The 19409-nt window shown below is 48.0% G+C and overlaps 1 protein-coding gene across 1 annotated transcript in view; it reads right to left on the bottom strand.

The window, feature by feature from the left end:
• The window catches only part of CFAP70 (cilia and flagella associated protein 70), a 149060-nt gene that overhangs the window by 115105 nt on the left and 14546 nt on the right, over positions 1-19409 (bottom strand). The window contains exon 4 of the mRNA XM_063935053.1: positions 18437-18623. Coding sequence (XP_063791123.1) covers positions 18437-18623 — 187 coding nt within the window. The remainder of the gene's footprint in view (positions 1-18436; positions 18624-19409) is intronic.

Raw genomic sequence — 19409 nt, 5'->3', positions numbered from 1 at the left:
CTTTCTCCTCCGGGAGAAACACCTTTTTCTGGACTGTGTCCAGAATCATCACTAGGAACAGCAGACGTGTCGTCGGAGACAGCTGCGATTTTGGAATATTTAGAATCCACCCGTGCTGTCGTAGAACTACTTGAGATAGTGCTACTCCGACCTCCAACTGTTCTCTGGACCTTGCCCTTATCAGGAGATCGTCCAAGTAAGGGATAATTAAGACGCCTTTTCTTTGAAGAAGAATCATCATTTCGGCCATTACCTTGGTAAAGACCCGGGGTGCCGTGGACAATCCAAACGGCAGCGTCTGAAACTGATAGTGACAGTTTTGTACCACGAACCTGAGGTACCCTTGGTGAGAAGGGCAAATTGGGACATGGAGGTAAGCATCCTTGATGTCCAGGGACACCATATAGTCCCCTTCTTCCTGGTTCGCTATCACTGCTCTGAGTGACTCCATCTTGATTTGAACCTTTGTATGTAAGTGTTCAAATATTTCAGATTTAGAATAGGTCTCACCGAGCCGTCTGTCTTCAGTACCACAATATAGTGTGGAATAATACCCCTTTCCTTGTTGTAGGAGGGGTACTTTGATTATCACCTGCTGGGAATACAGCTTGTGAATTGTTTCCAATACTGCCTCCCTGTCGGAGGGAGACGTTGGTAAAGCAGACTTCAGGAACCTGCGAGGGGGAGACGTCTCGAATTTCCAATCTGTACCCCTGGGATACTACTTGTAGGATCCAGGGGTCCACTTGCGAGTGAGCCCACTGCGCGCTGAAACTCTTGAGACGACCCCCCACCGCACCTGAGTCCGCTTGTACGGCCCCAGCGTCATGCTGAGGACTTGGCAAAAGCGGTGGAGGGCTTCTGTTCCTGGGAATGGGCTGCCTGCTGCAGTCTTCTTCCCTTTCCTCTATCCCTGGGCAGATATGACTGGCCTTTTGCCTGCTTGCCCTTATGGGGACGAAAGGACTGAGGCTGAAAAGACGGTGTCTTTTTCTGCTGAGATGTGACTTGGGGTAAAAAAGGTGGATTTTCCAGCTGTTGCCGTGGCCACCAGGTCCGATGGACCGACCCCAAATAACTCCACCCCTTTATACGGCAATACTTCCATGTGCCGTTTGGAATCTGCACAGTGGCGGAACAAGCAAGCGGTGGGCCCAGGTGCGACAAAATGCTTTGGGCCCCCCCCCCATCCAAGTCCACCCCGGGGGCAGTGCGCGCCGTAGGCGCGCGCAAAAATACATAGTGGCGTGGCTTCGTGGGGAAGGGGTGTGGCCACAAAATAATACCAACACAGTAGTCTCCATTATTCAAATTACGCCGCACAGTAGCACCACTACACCAGGTAGAGACCCTTTTACACCTTACAGCGAACAGATTCCTCTTTTTACACATTACAGCAGACAGCGTGCCCTTTTTACACATAACGGCAGACAGCGTGCCCTTTTTACACATAACGGCAGACCGCGTGCCCTTGTTACACATTACGGCAGACAGCGTGCCCTTTTTACACATTACGGTAGACAGCGTGCCCTTGTTACACATTACGGCAGACAGCGTGCCCTTGTTACACATTACGGCAGACAGCGTCCCCATTTTTACACATTACGGCAGGCAGATTCCTCCTTTTTACACATAGCAGCAGGCAGATTCCCCATTTTTACACATAGCGTCAGGCAGCCCCCCTTTTTTACACATTACGGCAGGCAGATTCCCCATTTTTACACATAGCGTCGGGCAGATTACCCCTTTTTACACATAACGGCAGACCGCGTGCCCTTGTTACACATTACGGCAGACAGCGTGCCCTTTTTACACATTACGGCAGACAGCGTGCCCTTGTTACACATTACGGCAGACAGCGTCCCCATTTTTACACATTGCGGCAGGTAGTCCCCCCTTTTTACACATTGCGGCAGGCAGTCCCCCCTTTTTACACATTGCGGCAGGTAGTCCCCCCTTTTTACACATTGCGGCAGGCAGTCCCCCCTTTTTACACAGTGCGGCAGGTAGTCCCCCCTTTTTACACATTGCGGCAGGCAGGCACAAGAAAGAAAGAAGGAAAGAAAAAGAAAGAAAGAAAGAAAGAAAGAAAGAAAGAAAGAAAGAAAGAAAGAAAGAAAGAAAGAAAGAATTATACTTACCCTCAGGCTCCTCGGTGCAGCTGCGTCAGACGACGATTCCCGGGCAGTAGAGAATGAGGAGGAGGGAGCCGGAGGACGGAGCCGCAGCAGCGCTTTGTTACTGGTGGAGGCGCTGCTGCTGCTGCCCCTCTGCTTCCCTATAGGCTGTTCTCGGAAGACAGCCTATAGGGAAGCAGAGGAGCAGCAGCAGCAGCGCCTCCACCAGTAACAAAGCGCTGCTGCGGCTCCGTCCTCCGGCTCCCTCCTCCTTCCCCCGTCTGTACCGCTGCTCAGCTCCTATCTCCGGGCGGCTGTGCGCTGCGGGCAGCGGTTGCCTGCAGCGCACAGCGGCATGTAATGAGTCAGTTTGACTCATTACATGCTTGGGCCCATGGACAGAGGCGGGCCCCAGTGCAGTGCACTGCCTGCACTGCCGGTAGTTCCGCCTCTGAATCTGCATCACCTGACCACTGTCGTGTCCATAAACATCTTCTGGCAGATATGGACATCGCACTTACTCTTGATGCCAGAGTGCAAATATCCCTCTGTGCATCTCGCATATATAGAAATGCATCCTTTAAATGCTCTATAGTCAATAAAATACTGTCCCTGTCAAGGGTATCAATATTTTCAGTCAGGGAATCCGACCAAGCCACCCCAGCGCTGCACATCCAGGCTGAGGCGATCGCTGGTCGCAGTATAACACCAGTATGTGTGTATATACTTTTTAGGATATTTTCCAGCCTCCTATCAGCTGGCTCCTTGAGGGCGGCCGTATCTGGAGACGGTAACGCCACTTGTTTTGATAGGGTGGATAAGGCGCTCACACGCTTAAGGGGTGTTTCCCAACGCGCCCTAACTTCTGGCGGGAAAGGGTATAACGCCAATAATTTTCTATCGGGGGAAACCCACGCATCATCACACACTTCATTTAATTTATCTGATTCAGGAAAAACTACAGGTAGTTTTTTCACACCCCACATAATACCCTCTTTTGTGGTACTTGTAGTATCAGAAATATGTAACACCTCCTTCATTGCCCTTAACATGTAACGTGTGGCCCAAATGGAAAATACGTTTGTTTCTTCACCGTCGACACTGGAGTCAGTGTCCGTGTCTGTGTCGACCGACTGAGGTAAATGGGCGTTTTAAAGCCCCTGACGGTGTTTGAGACGCCTGGACAGGTACTAATTGGTTTGCCGGCCGTCTCATGTCGTCAACCGACCTTGCAGCGTGTTGACATTATCACGTAATTCCCTAAATAAGCCATCCATTCCGGTGTCGACTCCCTAGAGAGTGACATCACCATTACAGGCAATTGCTCCGCCTCCTCACCAACATCGTCCTCATACATGTCGACACACACGTACCGACACACAGCACACACACAGGGAATGCTCTGATAGAGGACAGGACCCCACTAGCCCTTTGGGGAGACAGAGGGAGAGTTTGCCAGCACACACCAAAACGCTATATTATACAGGGACAACCTTATATAAGTGTTTTCCCTTATAGCATCTTAATATATAATAATATCGCCAAATAAGTGCCCCCCCTCTCTGTTTTAACCCTGTTTCTGTAGTGCAGTGCAGGGGAGAGCCTGGGAGCCTTCCTAGCAGCGGAGCTGTGTAGGAAAATGGCGCTGTGTGCTGAGGAGAATAGGCCCCGCCCCCTTTTCGGCGGGCTTCTTCTCCCGTTTTTCTGACAACCTGGCAGGGGTTAAATACATCCATATAGCCCCAGGGGCTATATGTGATGTATTTTTAGCCAGCATAGGTACTTTCATTGCTGCCCAGGGCGCCCCCCCAAGCGCCCTGCACCCTCAGTGACCGTTGGTGTGAAGTGTGCTGAGAGCAATGGCGCACAGCTGCAGTGCTGTGCGCTACCTCATGAAGACTGAGAAGTCTTCAGCCGCCGATTTCTGGACCTCTTCTCTCTTCAGCATCTGCAAGGGGGTCGGCGGCGCGGCTCCGGTGACCCATCCAGGCTGTACCTGTGATCGTCCCTCTGGAGCTAGTGTCCAGTAGCCTAAGAAGCCAATCCATCCTGCACGCAGGTGAGTTCACTTCTTCTCCCCTAAGTCCCTCGTTGCAGTGAGCCTGTTGCCAGCAGGACTCACTGAAAATAAAAAACCTAACAAAACTTTTACTCTAAGCAGCTCTTTAGGAGAGCCACCTAGATTGCACCCTTCTCGGCCGGGCACAAAAACCTAACTGAGGCTTGGAGGAGGGTCATAGGGGGAGGAGCCAGTGCACACCACCTGATCCTAAAGCTTTTACTTTTGTGCCCTGTCTCCTGCGGAGCCGCTATTCCCCATGGTCCTGACGGAGTCCCCAGCATCCACTTAGGACGTCAGAGAAAAGTCGGTAACTCTGAATTACCCCCTATGTCATTCCAACTTTAAAAAAAGTCGGATTGGCATTGTTGTAAATGGCCAAATCCTGTCTGATTTGGACGCTCATTGAATACTCAGATGTCGGATCCTTTCCGTCAGAAAGGATCCGACATCTATTGAATACACCCCATACTCTCACTCTGCAATTTTCCACTACCTTTGTGATGAAGTCTTCCATGTAGTATTGTATGCCGGCATTCGGGATTTCGGCGCCGGTATACTGTGCGCCGGGATCCCGACAGCCGGCAACCTGAAGAACACCCGTGAAATTGACATTTGTTATCTTTGTGATTTGTTGGATTTGCTGCTGCCTTCGTTTTGAAAGTTTTAAAATATTGTACTGTTTTTATGGAAAATAAATGAAAAAAATTCTCTATATTTCTGACATTGTAATTGGATGATCTACTGGGTGGATATTGTCAAATTATTCGGTATATGATAAATTATTCGGTATATGTTAAATTGAAAGGGGAATTGGTTCATCTTCTTACCATCAGCGCCCTCTTTAAACACTGTTTTTATATATCTATTATCTTGCTCACAAGGAATCGTTTGGGGGGTTTGAGAAACGAAATAATTATAATATTTAATAAAGATATAATATGTGAATTTTTATTCTTTTGTATTTGTACATAGAGTTATGAATATTTGGGTGTTATAGGAATTCATTGAAGTTAAAGTCGATGTTAAAGCCAGGTGGTTGGAGGGTTTGTAAAAATAAAAAATAAATATCCATTTTGTTTCTCTTTTTGTTAATTCCTTGTATACATCGCCTCCTCTCCATTTGGGGGTTACATTTTGGATCCGCATAAACTTCACTTCTGTATTAGTTCTTCTCTGGCTAGCAGAGCTATTTTCTCTAATTCTTCTTCTTCTACTTCTTCATCTTTGTATCCTGTGAGAATTTACTTTTAATTGTGGTACTTTGCTGTAAGTGCGTCTCTTGTTCAGTGCAATTTCTTTTAATTCTTCTGAATTGTCCCCCAGGAATGTTCCGTATACAGGTGTCGTGATGATTGCTTGTTAAGGGGAGAGTATTGTTCCCACTGACTTCCTTCGTATGGGTTCTTGTTTGTATGATGCTGTTTGATACAAAAGTCTCCAGATGTAGATAGATAACCATTTCTTTGCCCGATGTTAATGTGAATTGTTAGCCATATAATGTTTAAAATAAATAAAATTACATATATATATATATATATATATATATATATATATATATATAGATTTATTTAAAAAGAAAAGAACATTTCTATGTCCCCACAGGTTTGTTCCCAGCACCACATTATGCACCACACAGTAATGCCCCGGTACCTAAGTACCTGCTCATTGGGGCACTGCTTGTTGTCAGGGGTTCTGCTCGTCCAACGGCTCCCCACCCCCCCATAGCCACTGCAGACTGTTTGGTAGCCTGCTTTAAGTAAAGCTACTGAAAATGTCCATTTCAAATTGGCCGCCGCCTCGAGGGAGACAGTTATTAAAGATACTAGAGCCTCATCTGAGGTAGCGGTCATCTTGAAAGGGACATTTTCAATAGCCTGCTGGAGATGGGCAAACAACGTCAGTGGCGGTGGCAGACAGACGGCGGCAGGAGGATGAATGTCGGCGGGCGGGCAGCGGCATGAGCAGCCCAGGCCCTCCCCTCTCTGTTAGGGAGGCCGGCCCGGGACAGCTGTGCCCTGATGACAGGCCTGGCCATATGAATAGTAGGTCATCTATGTACCATTTCCAGAAAATTACGTTCTGTGCGTAAGGGTTGTTCTGCCATATTTTTTCTTCTTCCCACCGTCACAAATACATTTGCATAATTTGGTGTGAAGGAACAGCCCTTTGATCTGATTATAGTAGTTTCCTTGATTCCAAAAGAAATTTCGATGCAGGCTAAATTTAATACAGCTCATAATCAATGTATCTGTGTGTTTGGTAGTGTGGTGGATGTAGAAAGCAGTGCCGTAACTAGACATTTTAGTGCTGTGTGCAAGAAATGGCATCAGCGCCCCCCCCTTATGCAAAATAGGGGCATCGCAAGCAAAAATATATAGGGGCGTGGCTTCATGACGAAGGGGTGTGGCCACAAAATAATACCAATTCATATTACGGTGCACAGTAGTCTCCATTATTCAAATTACGCAGCACAGTAGCGCCAATACGCCAGGTAGAGCCTTTTTTACACATGACGGGAGACAGCGTCCCCTTTTTACACATTATGGCAGAGTCCCCTTTTTTCACATTACGGCAGACAGCGTCCCCTTTTTACACATTACGGCAGACAGCGTCCCCTTTTTACACATTATGGCAGAGTCCCCTTTTTTGACATTACGGCAGACAGCATCCCCTTTTTACACATTACGGCAGACAGTGTCCCCTTTTTTACACATTACGGCAGACAGCATTCCCTTTTTTACACATTACGGCAGACAGTCCCCGTTTTTACACTTTTACGGCAGACAGTGTCCCCTTTTTTACACATTACGGCAGACAGAGTCCCCCTTTTTACACATTACGGCAGACAGCGTCCCCTTTTTACACATTACGGCAGACAGCGTCCCCTTTTTTACACATTACGGCAGACAGCGTCCCCTTTTTTACACATTACGGCAGACAGCGTCCCCTTTTTACACTTTTACGGCACACAGCGTCCCTTTTTTTACACATTACGGCAGACAGAGCCCCCTTTTTACACATTACGGCAGACAGCGTCCCCTTTTTACACATTACGGCAGACAGCATCCCCCTTTTTTACACCTTACAGTAGACAGCATCCCTTTTTTACACATTACAGCAGACAGCATCCCCTTTTTACACATTACGACAGACAGCGTCCCCTTTTTTACACATTACAGCAGACAGTGTCCCCTTTTTTACACATTATGGCAGACAGCGTCCCTTCTTACACATTACGGCAGACAGAGTCCCCTTTTTACACATTACGGCAGACAGCGTCCACTTTTTACACTTTTACGGCAGACAGCGTCCCCGTTTTTACACATTACGGCAGACAGAGCCCCCTTTTTACACATTACGGCAGACAGCGCCCCCTTTTTTACACATTACAGCAGACATCGTCCCTTTTTTACACATTACAGCAGACAGCGTCCCTTTTTTACAGATTACAGCAGACAGCATCCCCTTTTTACACATTACGACAGACAGCGTCCCCCTTTTTTACACATTACAGCAGACAGCGTCCCTTTTTTACACATTACAGCAGACAGCGTCACTTTTTTACACATTACGGCAGACAGCGTCCCCTTTTTACACTTTTACGGCAAACAGCGTCCCCGTTTTTACACATTACGGCAGACAGAGACCCCTTTTTACACATTACGGCAGACAGCGTCCCCTTTTTACACATTACGGCAGACAGCTTCCCCCTTTTTTACACATTACAGCAGACATCGTCCCTTTTTTACACATTACAGCAGACAGTGTCCCTTTTTTACACATTACAGCAGACAGCGTCCCCTTTTTACACATTACGACAGACAGCATCCCCCTTTTTTACACATTACGGCAGATAGTGTCCCCTTTTTTACACATTACGGCAGATAAAGCCCCCTTTTTACACATTACGGCAGACAGCGTCCCCCTTTTTTACACATTACAGCAGACAGCGTCCCTTTTTTACACATTACGGCAGACAGCGTCCCCCTTTTTTACACATTACGGCAGACAGCGTCCCTTTTTTACACATTACGGAAGACAGTGTCCCCTTTTTACACATTACGGCAGACAGGATAGATAGATAGATAAATAGATAGATAGATACAGCACATAATAAGAATTTACTTACCGATAATTCTATTTCTCGGAGTCCGTAGTGGATGCTGGGGTTCCTGAAAGGACCATGGGGAATAGCGGCTCCGCAGGAGACAGGGCACAAAAGTAAAGCTTTTACAGGTCAGGTGGTGTGTACTGGCTCCTCCCCCTATGACCCTCCTCCAGACTCCAGTTAGGTACTGTGCCCGGACGAGCGTACACAATAAGGGAGGATTTTGAATCCCGGGTAAGACTCATACCAGCCACACCAATCACACCGTACAACTTGTGATCTAAACCCAGTTAACAGTATGATAACAGAGGAGCCTCTGAAAGATGGCTTCCTAAACAATAACCCGAATTAGTTAACAATAACTATGTACAAGTATTGCAGATAATCCGCACTTGGGATGGGCGCCCAGCATCCACTACGGACTCCGAGAAATAGAATTATCGGTAAGTAAATTCTTATTTTCTCTATCGTCCTAAGTGGATGCTGGGGTTCCTGAAAGGACCATGGGGATTATACCAAAGCTCCCAAACGGGCGGGAGAGTGCGGATGACTCTGCAGCACCGAATGAGAGAACTCCAGGTCCTCCTTTGCCAGGGTATCAAATTTGTAAAAATTTACAAACGTGTTCTCCCCTGACCACGTAGCTGCTCGGCAGAGTTGTAATGCCGAGACCCCTCGGGCAGCCGCCCAAGATGAGCCCACCTTCCTTGCGGAATGGGCCTTAACAGATTTAGGCTGTGGCAGGCCTGCCACAGAATGTACAAGTTGAATTTTGTTACAAATCCAACGAGCAATCGACTGCTTAGAAGCAGGTGCACCCAACTTGTTGGGTGCATACAGTATAAACAGCGAGTCAGATTTTCTGACTCCAGCCGTCCTTTAAATGTATATTTTTAAGGCTCTGACAACGTCCAACAACTTGGAGTCCTTCAAGTCGTCTGTAGCCGCAGGCACTACAATAGGCTGGTTCAGGTGAAACGCTGATACCACCTTAGGGAGAAAATGCGGACGCGTCCGCAGCTCTGCCCTATGTCGAATGGAAAATTAAATAAGGGCTTTTATAAAACAAAGCCGCCAGTTCAGATACTCTCCCGGCCGAAGCCAGGGCCAGTAACATAGTCACTTTCCATGTGAGATATTTCAAATCCACATTCTTTAGTGGTTCAAACCAATTGGATTTGAGGAAATCTAAAACTACATTTAGATCCCACGGTGCCACCTTAGGCACCACAGGAGGCTGTATATGCAGTACTCCTTTGATAAAAATCTGGACCTCAGGGACTGAGGCCAATTCTTTTTGGAAGAATATTGATAGGGCCGAAATTTGAACCTTAATAGATCCCAATTTGAGACCCATAGACAATCCCGATTGCAGGAAATGTAGGAAAACGACCCAGTTGAAATTCCTCCATCGGAGCACTCCGCTGCTCGCATCACGCAACATATTTTCGCCAAATACGGCGATAATGCTTCGCGGTGACTTCCTTCCTTGCCTTTATCAAGGTAGGAATGACTTCTTCTGGAATGCCTTTTCCTTTTAGGATCTGGCATTCAAACGCCATGCCGTCAAACGCAGCCGCGGTAAGTCTTGAAAAAGACAAGGACCCTGCTGAAGCAGGTCCCTTCTCAGAAGTAGAGGCCACGGATCGTCCGTGACCATCTCTTGAAGTTCCGGGTACCAAGTCCTTCTTGGCCAATCCGGAGCCACTAGTCTTACTCCTCTTTGCCGTATAATCCTCAATACCTTTGGTATGAGAGGCAGAGGAGGAAACACATATACCGACTGGTACACCCAAGGTGTTACCAGCGCGTCCACAGCTATTGCCTGCGGATCTCTTGACCTGGCGCAATACCTGTCCAGTGTTTTGTTGAGGCGAGACGCCATCATGTCCACCATTGGTTTTACCCAACGGTTTAATAGCATGTGGAAAACTTCTGGATGAAGTCCCCACTCTCCCGGGTGAAGGTCGTGTCTGCTGAGGAAGTCTGCTTCCCAGTTGTCCACGCCCGGGATGAATACTGCTGACAGTGCTATCACGTGATTCTCCGCCCAGCGAAGGATCCTGGCAGCTTCTGCCATTGCCCTCCTGCTTCTTGTGCCGCCCTGTCTGTTTACATGGGCGACTGCCGTGATGTTGTCCGACTGGATCAACACCGGTCTTCCTTGAAGCAGAGGTTCCGCCTGGCTTAGAGCATTGTAGATTGCTCTTAGTTCCAGAATGCTTATGTGAAGAGACTTTTTCAGGCTCGACCACACTCCCTGGAAATTTCTTCCCTGTGTGACTGCTCCCCAGCCTCTCAGGCTGGCATCCGTGGTCACCAGGATCCAATCCTGCATGCCGAATCTGCAGCCCTCCAATAGATGAGCCTCCTGCAACCACCACAGAAGGGATACCCTTGTCCTCGGCGACAGGGTTATCCGCAGGTGCATCTGAAGATGCGACCCTGACCATTTGTCCAACAGATCCCTTTGCATGGAATCTGCCGAAAGGGATTGCTTCGTAAGAAGCTACCATTTTTTCCCAGGACTCTTGTGCATTGATGTACAGACACCTTTCCTGGTTTTAGGAGGTTCCTGACCAGGTCAGATAACTCCTTGGCTTTTTCTTCGGGAAGAAAAACCTTTTTCTGAACTGTGTCCAGAATCATCCCCAGGAACAGCAGACGAGTTGTCGGCATTAATTGGGATTTTGGAATATTCAGAATCCATCCGTGCTGCTTTAGCACCTCTTGAGATAGTGCTAAACCCATCTCTAGCTGTTCTCTGGACCTTGCCCTTATTAGGAGATCGTCCAAGTATGGGATAATTAATACGCCTTTTCTTCGAAGAAGAAATATTATCTCGGCCATTACCTTTGTAAAGACCCGAGGTGCCGTGGACAAACCAAACGGCAGCGTCTGAAACTGATAGTGACAGTTTTGTACAACGAACCTGAGGTACCCCTGGTGTGAGGGGTAATTGGAACGTGGAGATACGCATCCTTGATGTCCAAGGATACCATAAAGTCCCCTTCTTCCAGGTTCGCTATCACTGCTCTGAGTGACTCCATCTTGAACTTGAACTTCTTTATGTATAGGTTCAAGGACTTCAGATTTAGAATAGGCCTTACCGAGCCATCCGGCTTCGGTACCACAAAAAGAGTGGAATAATACCCCTTCCCTTGTTGTAGAAGAGGTACCTTGACTATCACCTGCTGAGAATACAGCTTGTGAATGGCTTCCAAAACCGTCTCCCTTTCTGAGGGGGACGTTGGTAAAGCAGACTTCAGGAAACGGCGAGGTGGCTCTGTCTCTAATTTCAACCTGTACCCCTGAGATATTATCTGCAGGATCCAGGGATTTACCTGCGAGTGAGCCCACTGCGCGCTGTAATTCTTGAGACGACCGCCTACCGCCCCCGAGTCCGCTTGCGAAGCCCCAGCGTCATGCTGAGGCTTTTGTAGAAGCCGGGGAGGGCTTCTGTTCCTGGGAAGGAGCTGCCTGTTGCTGTCTCTTCCCTCGTCCTCTGCCTCGTGGCAGATATGAATAGCCCTTTGCTCTCTTATTTTTAAAGGAACGAAAGGGCTGCAGTTGAAAGGTCGGTGCCTTTTTCTGTTGGGGAGTGACTTGAGGTAGAAAGGTGGATTTCCCGGCCGTAGCCGTGGCCACCAAATCCGATAGACCGACCCCAAATAACTCCTCTACGCATCGCCTGTCCACTGTCGTGTCCATAAAGCTCTTCTGGCCGAAATGGACATAGCACTTACCCGTGATGCCAGTGTGCAGATATCTCTCTGTGCATCACGCATATAAAGAAATGCATCCTTTATTTGTTCTAACGACAGTAAAATATTGTCCCTGTCCAGGGTATCAATATTTTCGATCAGGGACTCTGACCAAACTACCCCAGCACTGCACATCCAGGCAGTCGCAATAGCTGGTCGTAGTATAACACCTGCATGTGTGTATATACCTTTTTGGATATTTTCCATCCTCCTATCTGATGGATCTTTAAGTGCGGCCGTCTCAGGAGAGGGTAACGCCACTTGTTTTGATAAGCGTGTTAGCGCTTTGTCCACCCTAGGAGGTGTTTCCCAGCGCTCCCTAACCTCTGGCGGGAAAGGGTATAAAGCCAATAACTTCTTTGAAATTAGCAGTTTTTTATCGGGGCACCCCACGCTTCATCACACACGTCATTTAATTCTTCTGATTCGGTAAAAACTACTGGTAGTTTTTTCACACCCCACATAATACCCTGTTTAGTGGTACCTGTAGTATCAGCTAAATGTAACATCTCCTTTATTGCCAAAATCATATAACGTGTGGCCCTACTGGAAAATACGGTTGATTCGTCACCTTCACCACCGGAATCAGTGCCTGTGTCTGGGTCTGTGTCGACCGACTGAGGCAAGGGGCGTTTTACAGCCCCTGACGGTGTTTGAGGCGCCTGGACAGGCACTAATTGAGTGTCCGGCCGCCTCATGTCGGCAAACGACTGCTTAAGCGAGTTGACGCTATCCCGTAATTCCACAAATAAAGGCATCCATTCTGGTGTCGACCCCCTAGGAGGTGACATCCTCATATTTGGCAATTGCTCCGCCTCCACACCAATAACGTCCTCATACATGTCGACACACACGTACCGACACACAGCAGACACACAGGGAATGCTCTATACGAAGACAGGACCCACTAGCCCTTTGGGGAGACAGAGGGAGAGTCTGCCAGCACACACCAAAAAGCGCTATATATGACAGGGATAGCCTTATGATTAAGTGCTCCCTTATAGCTGCTTTTATATTAATATATTGCCATTTATTTTGCCCCCCCTCTCTGTTATACCCTGTTTCTGTAGTGCAGTGCAGGGGAGAGACCTGGGAGCCTTCCTGACCAGCGGAGCTGTGACAGAAAATGGCGCCGTGTGCTGAGGAGATAGGCCCCGCCCCTTTTTCGGCGGGCTCGTCTCCCGCTATTTAGTACATTTAGGCAGGGGTAAATATCTCCATATAGCCTCTGGGGCTATATGTGAGGTATTTTTAGCCTTTTTAAAGGTTTTCATTTGCCTCCCAGGGCGCCCCCCCCCCAGCGCCCTGCACCCTCAGTGACTGCCGTGTGAAGTGTGCTGAGAGGAAAATGGCGCACAGCTGCAGTGCTGTGCGCTACCTTAAGAAGACTGCAGGAGTCTTCAGCCGCCGATTCTGGACCTCTTCTTGCTTCAGCATCTGTGAGGGGGCCGGCGGCGTGGCTCCGGTGACCATCCAGGCTGTACCTGTGATCGTCCCTCTGGAGCTTCATGTCCAGTAGCCAAGAAGCCAATCCATCCTGCACGCAGGTGAGTTCACTTCTTCTCCCCTCTGTCCCTCGTTGCAGTGATCCTGTTGCCAGCAGGAATCACTGTAAAATAAAAAACCTAAGCTAAACTCTCTAAGCAGCTCTTTATGAGAGCCACCTAGAACTGCACCCTTCTCGGCCGGGCACAAAAATCTAACTGGAGTCTGGAGGAGGGTCATAGGGGGAGGAGCCAGTACACACCACCTGACCTGTAAAAGCTTTACTTTTGTGCCCTGTCTCCTGCGGAGCCGCTATTCCCCATGGTCCTTTCAGGAACCCCAGCATCCACTTAGGACGATAGAGAAATACAGTATATGCAAACTCACACTGACAGCACATATACAGTATATGCAAGCACCTCCCCCCCCCTCCTTCCTGACACTGACAACTCCTTCACACACACACACACACAACTCCCAACCCTGACAGGGCACTTACAGAAATCCTCTCCTCCACACTGCAGACAGCAAGCTCTGGCTCACAGCAGCTACCGGGTCCTCTCTATTGATAGGCTCAGTCCGGGTGGCCAGATGCAGTGCTCCGGTGTTTAAGGCTACTCCCAACACTGAGATGCGCTGCTGCAATGTGCTGCTGCTAGCTGTTCGATGCTCCGTCCTCTCCCGCGGCCATAATGCCATGTGCATTCCGGCCTGGGACACTGGGAGGGAATGGCAGCCCAGCACAGCACTGCTGGGCACTTCAGTTTGCATATATGCTGGAAGCGGACGGGTGTCGGTGCCTACAGGGTGACTGGAATCACCCTGCTTGCCCACCCCGAGTGTAAGCAGCCCCAAACTTATATAAATGTACAGGACTGGGAAGGGGACGCAGAAAGCACCCTGCCCACCTCGCCAGCACTGGGAGCAGCAGAGCCCAGGAGTCTCGCGCACACACTCACATAGTTCTGCTGTCACACATCAGAGGCGGCGTTCGCCGCGCTTACCCCTGCGTGTCTGCTGGTCGGTGTTGCGGCCTTTGCCTTCGGTGGGCCACGGGCTCCAACGTATGGCTGGCGCGGCTCCCGGCGGTTCTCCGGGGCATGGGCGCCGCCATGACACCCGGCATCACGTGGACGGGGGGCAGGTGACGTCAGACTGCTCCGCCAATCCAGCGCTGGCGGGAGATTCAAAGTCAGATGCCGGACAGAGCTTCAGTGCCTGAGTATCGTCTTTCCCTGACGTAGATGCCAGTGCTCTTGTTCCCGGCAAGGATCTCTGCAGTTGTAGTCCAGTGTCTCCGGCATTTCCAGCTGCCAGTTCGCTGTACCGGTTCCAGTGTATTCAGCGGCCGGTATATCTCTCTGCGTTCCAGTCACCAGTGCTCCTAGGAATCAGCGTGGCTGCGGGCCTAAACCATCGTTCACAAGTTCTGCGAATCAACAGCGTCTTAAACCCCTGCACTTCAGTTCCTCACATCACCAGCGTCTCAGTCTCCGTTCTCAAGTTCTACAAACCAACAGCGTCTAAAACCCCTGCACTTCAGTTCCTCACACCATCAGCGTCTCAGTCTCCGTTCACGAGTCCCACAAATCAAACAGCGTCTTGGACCCTTGCACTTCAGTTCTTCACATCATCAGCGTCTCTGTCACCGCTCACACGTTCTTCAACCATCTGTGCTATTAATCTTCATTTATAAGTTCCACAAGTTATCTGTGACTTTTAAACATCACCCACAGTTTCTTCAATTACCAGCATCTCTAATACTGCTCACAAAACCCTTCAGTGGGTCTGGACATTTCCCTCCTTTATTCCTTTTTGGCATTTGACTTTAAGTTGTTTTCCTCTGCAATAAATCTCTTTAATATTTCATCAAACTTCACTGTCAGCGTCCTGTATGAGGAAATCCTATATTAGGCCTCCCTTTTCCAGCTCAGTTGTGGTTCCTCTTCCCAACCATCGGAAGAATCCCTGAGTTCACAACACCCTCAGTCTAGGCCAGTGACATCTGCACAGAGCCAGCCGGCACCCGGCAGCTGTGCAAGCTGATAGCTGCCAAAAATAATAAACCAGGTTGCCGGGCACTCCAATATTTGTGCGGCTCGGCCACATGTGTGTGCTAGCGGATGCGCCCTCAGTGCAGGTGCGCTGTGTGCAACGCACCGCTGGCACACACCTAGATACGGCCCTGGTAGAAAGGAAGAATCTTGTAGCTTCACAGCCTAGGTCATGGGCTATGCACGTATACAAGGAACGTACATCACTTGTACATAGTACATGGGTGTTGAAATGGGGAGGGGGAAGCGTTCCCCACACGGGGGGGATTGGGTAATCATTGGGGGAGCGCCAATTTTTTTTGTCCATGCCCCTTCCCCCCAAACAATTAAAACTCAGGCGCCCCGGACATACAATTAAGTCCTCTTGCCATTGAATGGTTTCTAGGTTTTGAAGGATGTTTAAGATATCCTTTAGGTAGCTTTTTGTGATTGTACTAATTCTTATAGGTAATAGTCAACATATTTTGAGAGGCTTGCAGATAATGATCCTCTCCCTGGCACTATGGGACGGCCAGGTGGATTTTTTTGGTCCTTGTGGAGTTTAGGGAGTTGGTAAAATGTGGGTGTTTTCGGATATTCCGTGTACAGAAAGTCGTGTTCCTTTTTTGTTAGGATTCCTAGTTCAAATCCTTCATCCAATAATTCTTTCAGTTCCCTTTGGTATGATCTGGTGGGATCTCCTTCCAGTATTTTGTATGTCTGGTTGTCGGATAAAAGGTTGTTGATTTCTGCTTCATAATGATCTTTGTCCAAAATGACCAATCCTCCACCTTTATCTGCGGGTTGTAGTACGATTGGGTCTTCGTTTTTCAATTCTTTCAGAGCTTGTTTCTCTTCCATTGTTCAATTAAATTTCTTTTTTCCTTTTACCGTGATTTTCCTTATGTCGTTTTCAACCAGTTTCTGAAAGGTTTCTCTATGGGGACCTTTTATGTGTGCTGGGAAAAATGTTGAGGTGGTTCTGAATTTACTATGACTGTATGTGTCATGAGCTACGTTGATTGCTGTGTCTGTGTCTTCTTTTGAAAAAAGTTTTTAATGCAGAGTTTCCTAATGAATTTGTGGGTGTCAATGAATAATTCAAACTGGTTTGCGTTTGAGTGTGGTGAGAACTTGAGCCCCTTGTTGAGGAGTGAGATTTGATGTTCCGTCAGGTGTTTGCTACTTAAGTTGTATATTCCTTCATTTTCTTGTGTTGTAGGTGTAGTGATCATTCTCTTCTTGTTTTTTCCACCTCAAACACCCCTTCTCCTGGTGATTGTGTCATTCTTTTTATTTTATTTTGTGTTTGTGGGGTTCTGTCCCAATCTGGGGGTTTCTCTTCCTCTATAAGAGATCCTAAAAAATCTTCAAAGTCATCTTCATCATCTTCAATTGTTAGTGCACGTTTCTTCTGCCTTTTGCCATTTTTTTCTTTTCCTACTTCTTCCTCTTCAGCAAAGATTCTTGACCAGTGTTTGATATTGGAATTTTTCTTAATTTCTGTTTCTCTTCCCAATTTGTATACATTTTTATTACGTTCCCTGTTGTAATTTTTTCGCCATATTCGAAATTTCTGGAATTATATGGTAAACTTGTTTTCTTTGTGTCGCTGTTTGTGTTTCTCTCTTTATTAATGGTTGTTTGCAGCATTTTTGATACTTACTGTTTCAGTTTTCTCTTTTGTAGGGAATCTTTTTTTGTGTCTGTGTTCTGAGTTGATTGATTCTTCCAAGAGTTTTGTGTCGAATCCTTTTTCTGCATGTTGGTGAAAGTGATTTTGTTTTTCCATTGTTTTTTTTTTTGTATTTGTTGGTTTTCTGTAAGGTCTCTGTGGAATTTTCTCTGTTTTTGTTTTATAATGCCTTCCCCAAGTTTTTCCATTTTAGTGCTTGTTAGTTTCATCAAATTTCATGTGATTAATGTTAAAAAATCTTTGGAGCATTTGTCCAGAGGGAATCAGTATGATATGCTGGCGCAGGGAATCCCGGCGTTCGTAAAACCGACGCCGAGATACCACTGATGAGAAGACTGACGGGTTAGGGGTGTTCTCCTCTCTCCACCCCCTAACCCTAACCTACCCTTCCAGTAGCCTAACCCTAACCTCCTCCCTTAATGCCTATCCTCAAACCCCCTTGGAGAGGCCTAATCCTAACCCCTATTTCCGCTGCCTAAACCTAAGCCTCCCTTCCCCGCAAACCTAACCCTAACCTCTCCTGGGGGTGCCTAACCCTAACCCACCCTCCCTGCAGCCTAACCCGAACCTCGCCCCTGCCTGACGCCTAAACCTAAACCCCCCCCCCCCCCTCCCCCGGACCTAAACCTCAGTTCGCCGGGATACTTACGATTTATGGCGGCTGTCCGGATTCCTGCACCGGGTTCCTGCCCCATTCAGAGTTCCGATGTCAAGATTCTGATGGGTGCCAGCATCCCGGCGTCGGTATTTTGACTGCCGGTATCTTAACAGCCGGAATCTTGACCACATCCCGTACAGAGTTTGATTCCATTTTGTAAAGAAATCTTGTTGCATTGGCTGAAATGTGGTTCTGTTCTGTATTCTCAGACCACGCGGGATTAAACCCAGTTCCAGATACTTTGTGAGAGTGGCAATTTCCCACCAATGTCTGATTTCTTTCTAGCAATAAAAGTTGGCCCTAGAACCTCTCATCTTCTATTTCTGGATCAGGTGGTGGGTTGTGAATGGAAAAAAATATTTGCTATATCTTTTCTATGTGTGTGAGTGTAATGAATCCTTACCATTGTCAAGCAGCGGTTTATACAGTCATTTAATAGTAGGAACAAGGAGGTTTGCACTGCGCTAATGGTGATTTCATAGGCTGGGTCTGTGGACGGCCGGGGACACTTACATATGACGGGTTTGTGAGTAACATCATCCAGGCTGTGGGGGCTCTCTGCACCAATGTCAAAGCTGCTGGAGAAATTGTACTCAGTAGCCTTCTCCGGGGCGACTTCCAGTTTGGGGGAGTCTCCGAGGAGGACGTTGTTAAACTCTGATCTCAGATAAGTCACTGGGAAGTCGCCTTTAACTCCTTTCTATGGCAATCAGGGGGAAAAGCATAGAATGAATACAATCATCATGTATAATAGCTGACCTGATATGCAATAATACATAATATGAAGTCTGCTGAGACCTCTTAGGATCACGTTCAGCTTTCTTGAACCTGTTTTCCGAAACAACAATTTACAATTTATATTTCTCTAGCATCCATAAGGGATATTGGGGGAATCTAGTACAATGGGGTATAGACGGAGTATAGTCCGTGTGCCAGTGTTCTCCAACTCAGAGTGTCAGTGCGCCAGTGTTCCACAACTCTGAGTGTCAGTGTGCCAGTGGCCTTCAACTCTGAGTGTCCGTGTGCCAGTGTTCTCCAACTCTGAGTGTCAGTGTTCTAGTGTTCCCCAACTCTGAGTGTCAGTGTGCTAGTGTTCCCCAACTTTGAGTGTCAGTGTGCCAGTGTTCTCCAACTCTGGGTGTCAGTGTAACAGTGTTCCCCAACTTTGAGTGTCAGTGTGCCAGTGTTCCCCAACTCTGAGTGTCCATGTGCCAGTGTTCTCCAACTCTGAGTGTCAGTGTGCCAGTGTTCCCCAACTCTGAGTGTCAGGGTGCCAGTGTTCCCCAACTCTGAGTGTCCGTGTGCCAGTGTTCCCCAACTCTGAGTGTCAGGGTGCCAGTGTTCCCCAACTCCGAGTGTCCGTGTAACAGTGTTCCCCAACTCTGAGTGTCCGTGTGCCAGTGTTCCCCAACTCTGAGTGTCAGGGTGCCAGTGTTCCCCAACTCTGAGTGTCCGTGTGCCAGTATTATCCAACTCTGAGTGTCCG

This window comes from Pseudophryne corroboree, chromosome 7 (assembly GCF_028390025.1).
Source record: "Pseudophryne corroboree isolate aPseCor3 chromosome 7, aPseCor3.hap2, whole genome shotgun sequence".
NCBI classification, from domain to species: domain Eukaryota; kingdom Metazoa; phylum Chordata; class Amphibia; order Anura; family Myobatrachidae; genus Pseudophryne; species Pseudophryne corroboree.
Note: the sequence above shows the minus strand (reverse complement) of the source record. Positions and strands in the feature narration are given on the sequence as shown.